Source organism: Bufo gargarizans, chromosome 5, assembly GCF_014858855.1.
Source record: "Bufo gargarizans isolate SCDJY-AF-19 chromosome 5, ASM1485885v1, whole genome shotgun sequence".
In the NCBI taxonomy this organism is placed as follows: Eukaryota; Metazoa; Chordata; class Amphibia; order Anura; family Bufonidae; genus Bufo; species Bufo gargarizans.
In genome coordinates, this window is record NC_058084.1 from 131,176,384 (window position 1) to 131,191,141 (window position 14,758).

General features: G+C 47.5%; 1 protein-coding gene across 1 annotated transcript in view; it reads left to right on the plus strand.

Annotated features, from left to right (window-relative positions):
- The first annotated feature begins 7,503 nt into the window (after positions 1 to 7,503).
- KCTD1 (potassium channel tetramerization domain containing 1) overlaps positions 7,504 to 14,758 on the plus strand; it is a 54,968-nt gene continuing 47,713 nt past the window's right edge. The window contains 2 exon segments of the mRNA XM_044293403.1: positions 7,504 to 8,672; positions 8,674 to 9,345. Of these exon segments, the coding sequence (XP_044149338.1) occupies positions 7,611 to 8,672; positions 8,674 to 9,345 (1,734 nt within the window). The 5' untranslated portion in view covers positions 7,504 to 7,610.

Consider the following 14,758-nt stretch of genomic DNA (forward strand, 5'->3'; position numbering starts at 1 on the left):
CCAGGGAGGTTGGCTAAAAGTAAGTCAGCTTTCTTGCGGTCTCCAATGCACAGAACGGCCAGGCAACACAACAGCCGTGTGCATGAGCCCTAAATGCTGGTTCAGTATCGGTACCTGGCCTACAGACCTGTATCATCTTTATAGTTCTTTATAGTTTTCCAGTTTGTCCATAAAAAATATTGGCGGTCTTTGATTTTTGGACAAATTGTCCAGAAAAAAATAAAAATTTTGGTTGGCAACCCTGGACTGGAGTAGATTTTACGCCAGGCACTTGGACTTTCTGAGCCTTGCCAGAAATTAGTCGCTTTGTCCACCAGCGCAAGGGGGGGGGGGGGGGGGGGGCAAAGACAGGTGTAAAACTCCGTATTTGTAAATGACTGCAGTGTTATTTATCTATTATATACTGTGTTAGGCCTCATGCACACGAACGTATTTTCTTTCCGTGTCCGTTCCGTTTTTTTGCAGAACCATTCACTTCAATGGGTCCGCAAAAAAAAAACCAGAAGTTACTCCATGTGAATTCCGTTCCGCAAAAAATAGATCTGTTCTATGAAGGGCCAGCTGTTCCGTTCCGCAAAATACGGAATGCACACAGATGTCATCCGTATTTTTTTGCGGGCCACAAAATACATACGGTTGTGTGCATGAGGCCTTATTGAGGACTGTGTATCTAAGCCCATGATATTTTATTTATCCGATGTATCCAGGCTAGTCATGTGTGATACTGTGCTGCTGAGGCAGTAGTTTTCCATTTTTCTGTTCCGTCAGAAGAAAAAAAAATCCTGTATTTTTAGGCATCCGTTATGCTCATTTATGCAGAAAACTAAACTGTGATGTGAACCTGGCCTTATTCACAATTTTTTTTTAGGCAAATACTGTTATGAATGTGCAGCAGCCCTGAGGTGGTGTGACGGCAGTGAGCATGTCTGGTAAGGTGCGCAGTTTTAATCCTCCAGTGTATCTTCACTGTATGTTGCTGGCAGTCACCATCATGTTCCCTCTGGTGATTGAGGCCACATGCAGTGAAATGGCTGGAGAGCAAGAAAAAAAAATGGCTCCAGACATGGTCAGCTTTGCTCTCTGCTCTGGTATTGGGCTCCGTGAGCTGCAGCGATCAGAGCGCAGGACAGCAATCCTTCCAGGAACTTGGCCCCTAAGGCTACTTTCACACTCGCGTTTTGGTGCGGATCCGTCATGGATCTGCACCGATAATACAACCGCATGCATTCGTTCAGAACGGATCCATTATGGATCTGCACAGATAATACAACCGCATGCATTCGTTCAGAACGGATCCGTTTGTATTATCTTTAACATAGCCAAAGCTGATCTGTCTTGAACACCATTGAAAGTCAGTTTTCTATTGTGTCAGTGAAAATGGATCCGTCCCCATTGACTTACATTGTGTGTCAGGATGGATCCGTTTGCAAGCAGCGTTTTGGTGTCCGCCTAAAGAGCGGAACGGAGACGGAACAGAGCCAAACTGATGCATTCTGAGCGGATCCTCTTTCATTCAGAATGCATTAAGGGCAAAACTACAACTCCCAGAATCCACCTTTCACTTCTGTGGGAGTTACAAGAACAGCTGACAAAGTGTGCATGCTGGGAGTTGTAGTCTTGATGCTCTCCAAACGAGAGAAAATATTGAAATTTGATACCTATTTCTCTGATCGATGCATGCAGCCCTGTGCAGTGAAGTTATTCTATATTCTTAACAGTACCTGTATCCTTACCCCACCCCAGCAAATTCATACTCTGAAGGTCCTGTCTGTGAGGGACCTACCCTACTGTGCATCCTGAGTTCCTCTTTTGGGTTAGGCCTCTTGCCCACTAACGTAAGGGCTCCGTGCCTGTGCTTGCGGTCCACACTGTGACTGTGGGGAAGCCGCATGCAGATCGCAGACCCATTCACTTGAATGGGGTCCGCAATCCGTCCATTCCGCAAAAACGTAGAACAAGTTCTATCATTTTGCGGAACGGAACCCCACAGAAGCACTCTGTAGTGCTTCCGTTCCGTTCAATTTCTGGATTCGCGGAATGCACATGGCCAGTGCCCGTGTATTGTGGACCCGCCGTATGCGGGCTGCAATACGGCCACGGGGGACACACGGTCATGTGCAAGAGGCCTTAGGGAGAGAAAAAAAAATAACTCCTCTCCATTTGATCGCACCGCTGTGAACACTCTCTGCTGACTGGATGTGCAGGACAGGACCTGTAAGACGTCATCACGCGGGAGAGCAGGTCCTGTCCTGAGCTTCCAGTGAACAGCAAGTGTTCACAGCGACGCCATCAAATGGAGGAGGTGAGAAGGGGCAATAATGGGGGCATTACTATTACTGAGAGGGGGGCAATAATGGGGGCATTACTATTACTGAGAGGGGGGGCACTAATGGGGCATTACTATTACCGAGAGGGGGGGCACTAATGGGGGCATTACTATTACCGAGAGGGGGGGCACTAATGGGGGCATTACTATTACTGAGAGGGGGGCACTAATGGGGGCATTACTATTACTGAGAGGGGGGCACTAATGGGGGCATTACTATTACTGAGAGGGGGCACTAATGGGGGCATTACTATTACTGAGAGGGGGGCACTAATGGGGGCATTACTATTACTGAGAGGGGGGGCACTAATGGGGGCATTACTATTACTGAGAGGGGGGCACTAATGGGGGCATTACTATTACTGAGAGGGGGGGCACTAATGGGGGCATTACTATTACTGAGAGGGGGGCACTACTATTACTGAGAGGGGGGGCACTAATGGGGGCATTACTATTACTGAGAGGGGGGCATTACTGAGGGGGCCATTACTATTACTGAGAGGGGGCACTAATGGGGGCATTACTATTACTAAGGGGGGGGCACTAATGGGGACATTGCTATTACTGAGGGGGGGCACTAATGGGAGCATTACTATTACTGAGAGGGGGCACTAATGGGAGCATTACTATTACTGAGAGGGGGCACTAATGGGAGCATTACTATTACTGAGAGGGGGCACTAATGGGAGCATTACTATTACTGAGGGGGGGCACTAATGGGAGCATTACTATTACTGAGAGGGGGCACTAATGGGAGCATTACTATTACTGAGGGGGGGCACTAATGGGAGCATTACTATTACTGAGGGGGGGGACTAATGGGAGCATTACTATTACTGAGAGGAGGCACTAATGGGGGCATTACTATTACTGAGAGGGGGCACTAATGGGGGCATTACTATTACTGAGGGGGGGCACTAATGGGAGCATTACTATTACTGAGGGGGGCACTAATGGGAGCATTACTATTACTGAGAGGGGGGCATTACTATTACTGAGGGGGGGCACTAATGGGGGCTTTACTATTACTGAGGGGGGGCACTAATTGGGGCATTACTATTACAGAGGTGACTAATAGGGGCATTACTATTACTGGGTGGCACTACTATTATTGGGCGGGCACTAATAGGGGCATTACTAGCGACTTAACACCCTGTGTTAAGCCACGCCTACAATTGCACACCCTTTGGGGTGTGGCTTAACTTGGCTGGTATTTTTTGATAGGTCATCAGTTATAAAGTCTCAGAAAACCCCTACTCGTTGGTATTAAAGGGTTTATGCCATGATTGATGTAAATAATTTAAATCAGACAACATATAGTACATGACAATCTGTTTCTAACGCACCTAGAACCAGCCCTGTACCTCACATGGATCCAGAGAGCTCCACATTCACTTCTCCCATTGCTCTGCTAGATTCTCTTCAGCCTGGCAGCTCAGGGGACGTGTCCTTTCTGCTGCAGCTCTCTCCATGTAACTGAATGTATGGCTGGTTGCAGGTGAAAATTCAAACTGAGCATGTTGGATCAGCTCAGTGAGATGGACCAAAAATAAGGAAAAGAACAAACAGCAGGTGGCGCTGTACAGATACATTTTATTGAATAGCTCAGTGGCTATGGAAATTTTTAATTACATGCAATTACAAAAGTATTCAGATCCAGGTGCTGGTTGGAGAATTGTAGAATATGTTTCATGACACAACCCTTTGAAGAACCTCCTCATAATAAAGCTACCTTTCTGTAGAGCCATGCTGGGCTTTGTAGTTCTGTCACACTATAAAGGGCCTCTCCTGGAGTGCTGTGTATAGTCATGCGCATGTGTCTGATTAGGAGATTAGATACATGAGCACCAGCGAAGTCACAGATCTGGGGGCTCTGCTGCCTGTTATCTGCTGTGTATATACATGCAGTAAATTCCACGAGACAGTGTCCTGCTCCCCTTCACATCAAAGGTCCTGACAACTGTCTGCAGCCGAGGACCTGCGCTATCTGTCCCACATCACCTGATTACGCTGCTGAGTGCAGGGTCCTGGCTGGAGTCTCTGTTTGGCTGATGGGGATTGTGGCAGTATGGCAGTAGGAGTCATTCCATTAGTATAAGGGCTAATGCCCACGAAGGTAAGGGTTCCATGCTGCGGACCGCATACGGCTGTTCTGCAATACACGGCACTGACCGTGTGCACCCCGCATCACTGATGCGGACACTTTCACTTGAATAGGTCTGTAAATCCGGAGATGTGGTGCGGAAGCACAGATCGGAGCACTACGAAGTGTTTCTGGCTGTGCCTCCACACCGCAAAAAGTGCATGCACTACTTTTTTGTGGTGCGAATCGCGGACCCCATTCAAGTGAATGGGTCCGCAATCCGCATGCGGCTGCCCCACAGTCAGTGCCCGTGTATTGCGGACCGCAATACAACTTCAACTCCGCTGTCCCATTCTCTTCTATGGAACGGCTGCTTCCTGTTCAGGTTCCAGGGGCGGCCCCCCGCTGATCTGATATTGATGACTTATCCTGAGGATAGGTCATCAATATAAATAAAAAAAAAGAAAATAAACCCTTTAAGCCTCATTCACACGTCCGTGTCCGTGCTCAAATCTGTGAGGAGGTGGTTAGTGATGCAACCGTAAAGCTGTCCGTGAAGGATCCGCGTTGGGTCCGTGTGTCCGTTTTTTACTGAACAGATGAAAAATAATGTTCAAAGCGTCTCTTCCTAATGATCCATGAAACATGGATGCAGGTGGCATTCGTGGTTTTCACGGGCCCATACACTATAAGGCCTCGTTCACCTCTCCGTGTCACGTCCGTGAAAAAAAGCGTACGTGTTTCATCCGTGAAGATGTCCATGAAGTAGTCGTGGTTGGTTGGTGTGTCCGTTTTTACCATCCGTGTGTCATCCGTAATTTACTGACGTTGCTCAGCTGAAAATTAATTTCCAAAGAATCTCCTATTAGTCATCCGTAAAAAACACAACCTGGACACAACACAGATGTGTATCAGTTGTTTTCACAGACCCATAGACTTCAATGGACATGCTTGGTCCACATCATGGATCAAAGTAAAGCATGTCCCCATTATAGTTTTCGCCCCAGGCAGCAGAAAGGCTAGGTGCACCCGTACATGCATATACCCTACAGCATGAAGAAACCCATCTATACTGCGCAGCATTAAAGAACACACATATTATATATACACATACTGTGTAGCATTAATGGACATGTCTATAGTGCGCAGCATAAACATTATATATATCTATATACACACACATATATACTGTGTAGTAGGCCTGCACAATATATCGCCAAAGCAATCGCAATTAATCGCCATATTGCAATCGCCAATTGGCCGACCCAAAAATGCTGCAATTATATTACCATATTTTTCGCTTTTTAAGACAAACTTTTTTCCCCCCCAAAAGTGGGAGGAAAATGGCAGTGCGCCTTATAAAGCGATGGTTGACTTTTTACGTGGTTGACACGGATGTATCGCCGGCTGCTATGCTGCACAGCGTGGCCGGCGATACATCAGTTACAGTGCGGGGAGGGAGGAGGGGCTGGAGGCAAGTCGTTATTTTAATGAACAAATGTTCTTTTATTTATTCTATTTTATTTATCTGTTCTGTGCAGTGCTATTAAGAAAATGGCAAGTTTTGTATTTTGTACTTTTGCAGTAATGCAAATATGTTATTTAATTTAGTAAAAGATGTTTTATCTTGAGTTAAGCATAACTACATTTCTGCATTATCGGTAATTTGTGCTTTTGCCTTGAAAATCCAAGCAAATAGACCTCTAGCACAATTCCCTTAAAATATCGCATCGCATACCGTTATCGCAATTTTTAGGGCCCTAATCGCAATCGCACAAAATTCCCATATCGTGCAGCCCTACTGCGTAGCATTAATGGACATGTCTATAGTGCGCAGCATAAACATTATATATATATATATATATATATATATATACATATACACACACACACACATATATATACTGTGTAGCATTAATGGACATGTCTATAGTGCGCAGCATAAACATTATATATATATATATATATATATATATATATATACACACACACACACACACACATATATATACTGTGTAGCATTAATGGACATGTCTATAGTGCGCAGCATGAACATTATATATATATATACACACACACACACACACATATATATATATATACTGTGTAGCATTAATGGACATGTCTATAGTGCGCAGCATGAACATTATATATATATATATACACACACACACACACACACACATATATACTGTGTAGCATTAATGGACATGTCTATAGTGCGCAGCATGAACATTATATATATATATATATATATATATATATATATATATATACACACACACACACACACATATATACTGTGTAGCATTAATGGACATGTCTATAGTGCGCAGCATGAACATTATATATATATATATATACACACACACACACACACACACACACATATATATATATATATACTGTGTAGCATTAATGGACATGTCTATAGTGCGCAGCATGAACATTATATATATATATATATACACACACACACACACATATATATATATATACTGTGTAGCATTAATGGACATGTCTATAGTGCGCAGCATGAACATTATATATATATATATACACACACACACACACACACACATATATACTGTGTAGCATTAATGGACATGTCTATAGTGCGCAGCATGAACATTATATATATATATATATATATATATATACACACACACACACATATATACTGCGTAGCATTAATGGACATGTCTATAGTGCGCAGCATGAACATATATATATACACACACATATATACTGCTTAGCATTAATTATACACACGCAGTATACCAGGTGGCATTATTTTCTTTCCCCCTCAGGCCCCTGCACGGCCACCATGTCAGGAATCCTCACCAGAGCGCAGGCTATTGTCAGGTCTGTGGCCCGGCTCCTGAGAGGGTTGGGGCCACTCTATGTTGTGCAGCGTATAGCAGGGCACACGTGTGGCACCGCACACACACCGCGTCCCTACACGTGTGCGGTAATAATAATAACAACAGAGCGCGGGGCCGGCGCAGCCCTCCTCCCCCGGGCACAGGCTGCCTCCACCGCCGCCCGCCCCCGTCCCCGTCCCCTCCCCCCGGTCTGTGAAGGTCATTACACCCAGGCAGCCGCGGTCCAATATAGCGCATGCGCCCGGGCCCAGGGACTGGCAGAGAGAGGCGGCACAGCCTCGTATACACAGCAGGCAGCGGGGAATAAAGAGGCAATATGGCGAGGATGCCTGGCAGCGGCGACTGCAACCCGGCCACCGCAGACAGCGACCCCCGGGCGGCTCAGCACCGCTTACAGCCGGGCAGCGCGGGCGAGGAGGAGGAAGAAGAGGAGGATGAAGAAGAAGATGAGATCCAGGAGGTCCAGATCACCGGGGATGATGAAGATGAGGAGGAGGATGACGACGAGCTGCTGCTGCTGGAGGATGAGGAGCTGGAGGACGAGGATGAAATCCAGCTGGAGTGGGAGGACGGGGCGCTGCTGGAGAGCCCCTACAGCCGCCCGGCCGGCATAGTCCCGCACCCCTCTGCTCAGCGCCCCATGCTGCCGCCCGGCCTGCGCCCCGGCATAGTGGTGGAGGATGTGGAGCCTCTGCTGCTGCAGCTCGGGGCTGCGGGGGGCGGCGTGGACGGAGCCGGCTGTGCGGGCTCCCCCTCCTCCGAGCGCCCCGAGCGAGCCCGGCTGAGCGAGAACACCCGCCTGGCCACCCGCTACGCGGTGCGCATCTTCCGGGAGTACCTGAGCGAGAAGGCGCAGAGCCCGGACTTCGAGAGCATGGACAAGGAGGCGCTGTGCCGGGTGCTGCGCTCCTTCTACGCCGAGGCGCGCTCCAAGAGCGGCCAGCTGTACAGCAAGTCTTCCCTCATCAGCATCCGCTCGTCCCTGAACCGCTACCTGAACGAGCCGCCTTACTGCCGCACCCTGGACCTCACCAAGGACCCCGAGCTGCGGAGCGCCAACCTGACCCTGGCCGCCGTCATCCGCAAGCTGGAGGAGCAGGGGGCCGGCCCCGTGGTGCAGAAGCAGGCCATCACCCGGGCTGACCTGCGCAAGCTCTACACCTCCTGCGTCTTCAGCGCCTCCACGCCTTTCGGGCTCCTCAACAAGGTCTGGTTTGAGACCTGCATGTACTTCTGCACCCGGGGCAGGGAGAACCAGCGGGAGCTGGAGGAAGACTCCTTCGGCCTGGCCATGGACGAAGATGGCAGGCGATTCGTCTACTTCAAGGCGTTGGGGCCCTATCACAAGTCCCGCTCTTCGTCATGGGGTAAGAAGCGCGGAGCGCCCTGGTGGAACCGCCACCTCAGATGGCGATGAGGAGAACCTTCCCCGTATGTACGAGACTGGCACCGAGTTCTGCCCCTATGCCAGCTTTGTCAAGTACCTGGCCAAGCGCAACCCACTGTGCAAAGCGTTCTTCCAGCGGCCCCGGGACCACTGCAGCGAGGCCGACGTCACCTGGTACGAGAACAAGGCCATTGGCAAGAACTTGTTGGGCACTCGTATGCAGATGCTGTCCAAGGCCGCCAAGCTGTCCAAGACCTACACCAACCACTGCATTGGCGCTGTGTCCGTGGCTACGCTCAACAGCATAGCCGGCATTGGCACCAAACTGGGGCCCCCCTACTTCATGGACAATGTAAATGGTACAAGGCACAGGTCATCACAAGCCTCCAGCAACTCTTATATCCTACCCAGTCCTGGTGGTGTGCCCGACCTCAAGCCCGATTTGCCTACCAAGAGGCCGCTACACGAGGCCAACCCGCCCGGAGAAACGTGTAGCCCACCCTCCCCCAAGAGACTATGTGTGCGGCCCACCGAGCCCTCAGACTGTGTTTTGCTAGTGTCCGTCAAGAATGACCCTCAGCCCCCCTGTCTGGAGACCAATGGTCACATGGTGCTGGCAGCCTCCCCTGCGGTCACCTCCCCAGCCGTGCTGTCCCCTGTACAGGTAATTCGACTGCTTCTGTAGTGGCATGTTAGCAGGGGCACACATAGTGACGGCTATACTGAGGGATGTATAGCTGCCCACCTATTGTGCCCACGTAGTACCAGCTACACTGGGGGAACTATGCCGGTAGTAATTTCTGATGGAACTGTAGCTGCCCAACGCTCTGCCTGTTATGGTGCCAGCTACACTGTTCCCCACACAGTACCAGCTTCAGTATACTAAGGCTTCTTTCACATAGGCGTTTTGCATTCTGGGTTTTAACATCCGGCAATGGATCTCAAACCCGAGGCAAAACGCTTCTGTTTTGTACCCAATCATTGTCAAGGGGGACAAAACCGTACAAACCAGATCAGGATGCATTCCATTCTGGTTTGTTCAGATCTGGCATGTAAGTCAATGGTGCCAGGTCCGTTTCTGTCGGTAACTCAAAAAAATCCTGCACTCATTGACTTACAGTAATTTTAATGTCTGATCTGGTTTGTTCGGAAGCTTTTTTTTTTTTTTTTTTCCAGGTTTTGAGATCCCGTGCCACATTGCCCACGTAATACCGCCTTTACTGTTGGAGCTATGACTGCCTAGACACTGCCCTAATATTACCGTCTACACTCGGGGAACTGTAGCTGTCCTCAAACTGTGCCAACATAATAACGCTTCTACTGTGGGAACCTTAGCTGTTCCGTAGTACCAGCTATAGCAGTCTACACTCTGCGCCACATAGTACCTGCTATACTAAGGGAGCATCTGTGCCCTCAAAGTGCCAGCTGTCTATACTGTTGGAGCTATGGTTGCCTACAAACTGCTGCATTGTAGCTGTCCGCACACTGTGCCCACATAATACCGCCTATACTGTGGGATCCTTAGCTGCCCACACATTCTCACATACCACACAGCTGAAGTGAAGGAACTAGCTGTAAACCTACTACTGTATACAGTGATCTACACATGGTGGCTAGATGGTACCAGAGCATAGAGCGCCAACCAACCTGAGGTAATAGCTTCTATAACTGCCCATACACTGGGCACGGCTTGTACGGAGGTAAATGCCCATTCACCATGTGTCTGTGACGTTCAGTGCTAAGTGGTGTCCTCATGAAGCTGTTATACTGTATACAGTAATGTCTCCTTGTGGCCCCCATACAGTATGATGTCTCCTTGGGGGACATTACTGTATGGGGGCCGCAAGGAGACATTACTGTAGAATGTCTGGGGGCCGCAAGGAGACATTACGGTATACTCTGGTTACATGTTTTGAATGTGTTTTTTTTTTTTTTTTTGTTTTTTTTTTTTAATGGGTATTTATCACCATATATATCGTTATCGCGATAAATTTCCTAATATTGCTATCATGAGAATATTTTTGATATCGCCCAACCCTACGGCTACATTTCAGGAAACCTGACAGACCCTATAGTCGGTGGTATCCATCAGGACTCAATGGGATCATGGTTCTGTAATGGCTGTAGTGTGAACAGTTACAGAATACTCGGGGGGGGGGGGGGGGGGGGGAATTTACAAAGACTGATCCGTTCCTTATATACATATGGTAGACGTGTCTGATAAATCAGCCAGCAAAATATACAGTTAGTACAGGAGTTATATCCCTTTATTTTGCTGCATTTTATCTTTGCGGGCATTGGGTGGGTGCTATGTCTCCTTATGGAGAGCACCCTGTGGTACCAGGAGTCTTATAGGTCAGGCAGTGCTCTGGGCAAAAAGAAAAGGAAGCTGAGCCTCTAATGCCACCAGATGACTTCAGGTGTGAAACTCCGGCATGGTCTCTCTGGCAGACAAGCGGAGGATCGGCTGGATACATGCAGCGATTCTCTGCTGGACCATCCCCATTATTCCCGATGGGGCCGGTGAACATTCTGTCCGCATCCGGCAGCGCCAGATCCAGAGAATTCAAACTGGAGATGTGAAAGTAGCCTTACTTTTCTTTTTTGAAAGAGAGCTATTTTGCATACAGTTTTCCCAGAAGAGCATTGCCTGGCTTTAAGACACCCTTACACCCACTAGACACTCTCCATACCGAGAAATAGTACCCCAGTTAAGCCAGTTCTTTCTGGTCTGCCTCAAAATGGCTGTGTGCAGATGAGATGCTGGCTTCACTATAAACCTAAATGATGTCTCAAGGCCTGTTTTTAAAAGGTTGAACATTGACTTACAGGATGGCTACCTTACATCCAGTGGCATTAGATGCTCAGCTTTCTTTTCTTTTTTGGAAAGAGAGCTAATTTTACATATTTATCTGAAAAAACCCAACTTGACTTGAGGTGCAAGGTGGTTAGCCTAATGTCCTGTGACAAGATGCCAGCCTTAGGTGGTGCTCTATGAGTGACCCTTGGGCTGGGAAAGGATTCTCTAATCAGGGATGGGCAAACTGCGGCTCTCTAGCTGTTGTAAAACTACAACTCCCAGTATGCCCAGTCTACTTACAGCTATCAGCCTACAGCAGGGCATGATGGGATTTGTAGTTTTACAACATCTGGAGAGCTGCAGTTTGCCCATCACTGATCTAGGTGCTCGAATGTATTTTGCTTGGTCACCTATCCCCAGTAGGCTAGTCTTCACAGAAGCTCCTCCAGTTCTTTTTAAATATGGCTTAAAGGGGTTGTCTCACTTCAGCAAATGGCATTTATCATGTAGACAAAGTGAATACAAGGCTCTTACTAATGCATTGTGAATCTCCATATTGCCTCCGTTGCTGGCTGGATTCACATTATACACGGCTCATATCCAGGCGTTACGAACACCAGGTGGCTGCTGCGCGTGTGTACCTATGCGTACTCCCATGGTCCCAGTCACCAGAAAGGCCAGCACATGACTGAAATACTTCGGATTTACCATCGTATATTTTGGCGTGACAAACCCACATTACCAGCAGAGTGAATGGCCCTGATTTATCATGGCCTCACTCCAGAATTCTGGCTTCAAAAAGTCACACAGTTGAGCTTTTGTGACTTTTTTTGCCACACTTGCGCAAAAATCTTTGACTTTTTGCAGTTTTTACACCACTCGCTGCAGTTTTGACATGTGGGTGTGGCTAGCTATGTTAATGAGTTTCAATCCAGATTTATCACTCCAGGAGGAGGGTGGAGTAGGAAAACTGGGGAAGCTTTTGTAGACAAGGTATAAGGGCTCATGCCCACACAAGCATAAGCGATCAGTGCCCGTGCTGCGGTCCGCAATCCACCGGCACGACTGTGGGGCAGCCGCATGCGGATCGCAGACCCATTCACTTGAATGGGGTCCGCAATCCGCATCCGACAGTCCGCACCACAAAAAAAGTAGTGCATGTACTACTTTTTTGTGGAATGGAACCCCACGGAAGCACTTCGTAGTGCTTCAGTTTCGTTCTGCACCGCATCTCCAGATTTGCGGGGCAACGGTCGTGGGCATGAGCCCTAAGGATGAGACAGATTTATCAAACAACATGTGGCATAAAGACCGACCCAAGCAAAAAGACTTCAAATATTCCTCTCATGATTAAATTCCCTCCAGTTTCTAGTAGAGTTGAGAGGAGTGAGCTTCAGCTGTTACATCCAAAGTCACCTCGTTTAAAATTTCGGATTAATGCTGTACGGAGATCCGTCTCCGTACAGTATTAGAATGTATGGGCTCCGATGCGTGAAAGTTAGTTATTCGCGCAGTCGTGGAAAACCACTTTAAAACTTCAAACCAACTCTGCTTCGGTTCCGAGATACCAGTCGGAACAGAAGCCAAGTTCGGTTTTGAAGTGGTTTTCCACTTACAGTCTAATACTGCATGAAGACGGATCTCCGTACAGTATTAGGCTACATTCACACGTCAGTATTTTTCTATATCCCGAATTTCGGTCCGTTTTTTGTGGATCCGTTGTTCCTGAAAATGTTTCCGTATGTCATCCGTTTTTTGCGGGGAAAAAAAAGTGAATAAGTGATTTCTGTGGGCAGGATTTAATTTCCAGGAACAGATTCTGCATAAAATGGATGACATACGAATGTCATCTGTTTTTTGCGGAACCATTGACTTTGTATTGTACCAGGATCCGATTTTTGCGGAAAAGAATAGGACAAGTTTTATATTTAATCGGACATGCGGAACGGAACAACGAAAACAGACAGCACACATTGTGTTGTCCGATTTTTTTTATTTATTTTTTATTTTATTTTTTTCCAGGACCCATTGAAAATGAATGGGTCCAGAACTGGTCCTGATCTGTTCCGCAAAAAACGGAACAGATCAGGAAAGAAACAACGGACGTGTGAATGGACCCTTAATCCGAAGTTTTGAGCGAAGCGACTTTGGATGTAACATCCGAAGTTCGCTTTGCTCATCTAGTTTGTAGCCTTTCTCGTCCGGACACTTCTGAAAAAAAAACTAACAACCAATTGACGTAGTGCAGATTTCAAAATCCGCCCTGCAGGTTAATTTGAGTGCATAACATTTCCGCATCATGTATGTGAGATTTTGAAAATTTAGGTACTGGATTAAACTGCTTATTTCTCACACAAAAATCACTATTTTGAATACCTTAAATGGTTTTTGTAAGGCACCAGAAATTGGGTTAAAGGCTGGAAATTATAAAAAAAAAAAAAAAAAAGTAATACCTCTTTGATCCTGTTTCTTTCCAGTGCCGTCGCCCCAGTGCTCGCTGTCTTAGTTTCCAGGGCTGCAGTGATGACGGAGGTGTCTACCGCACATGACTGCTGAGGCCAGCCATTGGCTGCAGCAGTCACGTGAAGAAGTCGGTGACCAGAAACAAAGACTTCTGGGAGCACTGGAGAGACAGCGCTGCAATGGCATGGGATTGAAAAGTCTTATCATTAGGGGCTTATTCACACAATGTCGAATCATGGTTGTTCACTGTCTGTGCGCTCCATGGACAGCGCACGTATCCAATGATTTTACAGTGTATATTCACACGTCCTTGTTTTTCCACTGACCCACAGTCAGAGAATTGGAGACCAAAAATAGCTGAGCATCGACTCCACAATTTCCGGCCGTTCCACAGAAGTGAATGGAGCGGTGGCCAGGCTTGCGCGGAGTGCCCTATACTAATTTCTACGGGATGTCCGAAAATAATCAAGTGCACCATTCAGCTATTTTCGGCGCTTCCATAGAAATGAATAGAGGATGGCCATGCATGCACAGCACGAACTTCTGGGACCCTTACCTCTCTGACATTGGTGGCATGTCATTGCGATATGCCACCAATGTTCCAGGCGAGGCAAGGCTTTTGAGGACTAACAGGACTGAACCCTAATATCTTTTGCATGTCAGAAAGACGTTGTTGCGGGGGGATTTATCCGAGCATCATAGCCCGACATCTTTAATTGCGGGACTTTCCCATTCATTGCAAGGGGGCTGTAGTATCTTGTGCTTCTAGGGGAAGAGACTATCCGCCACCTCCATAGCATGTTTTGCTCTATGT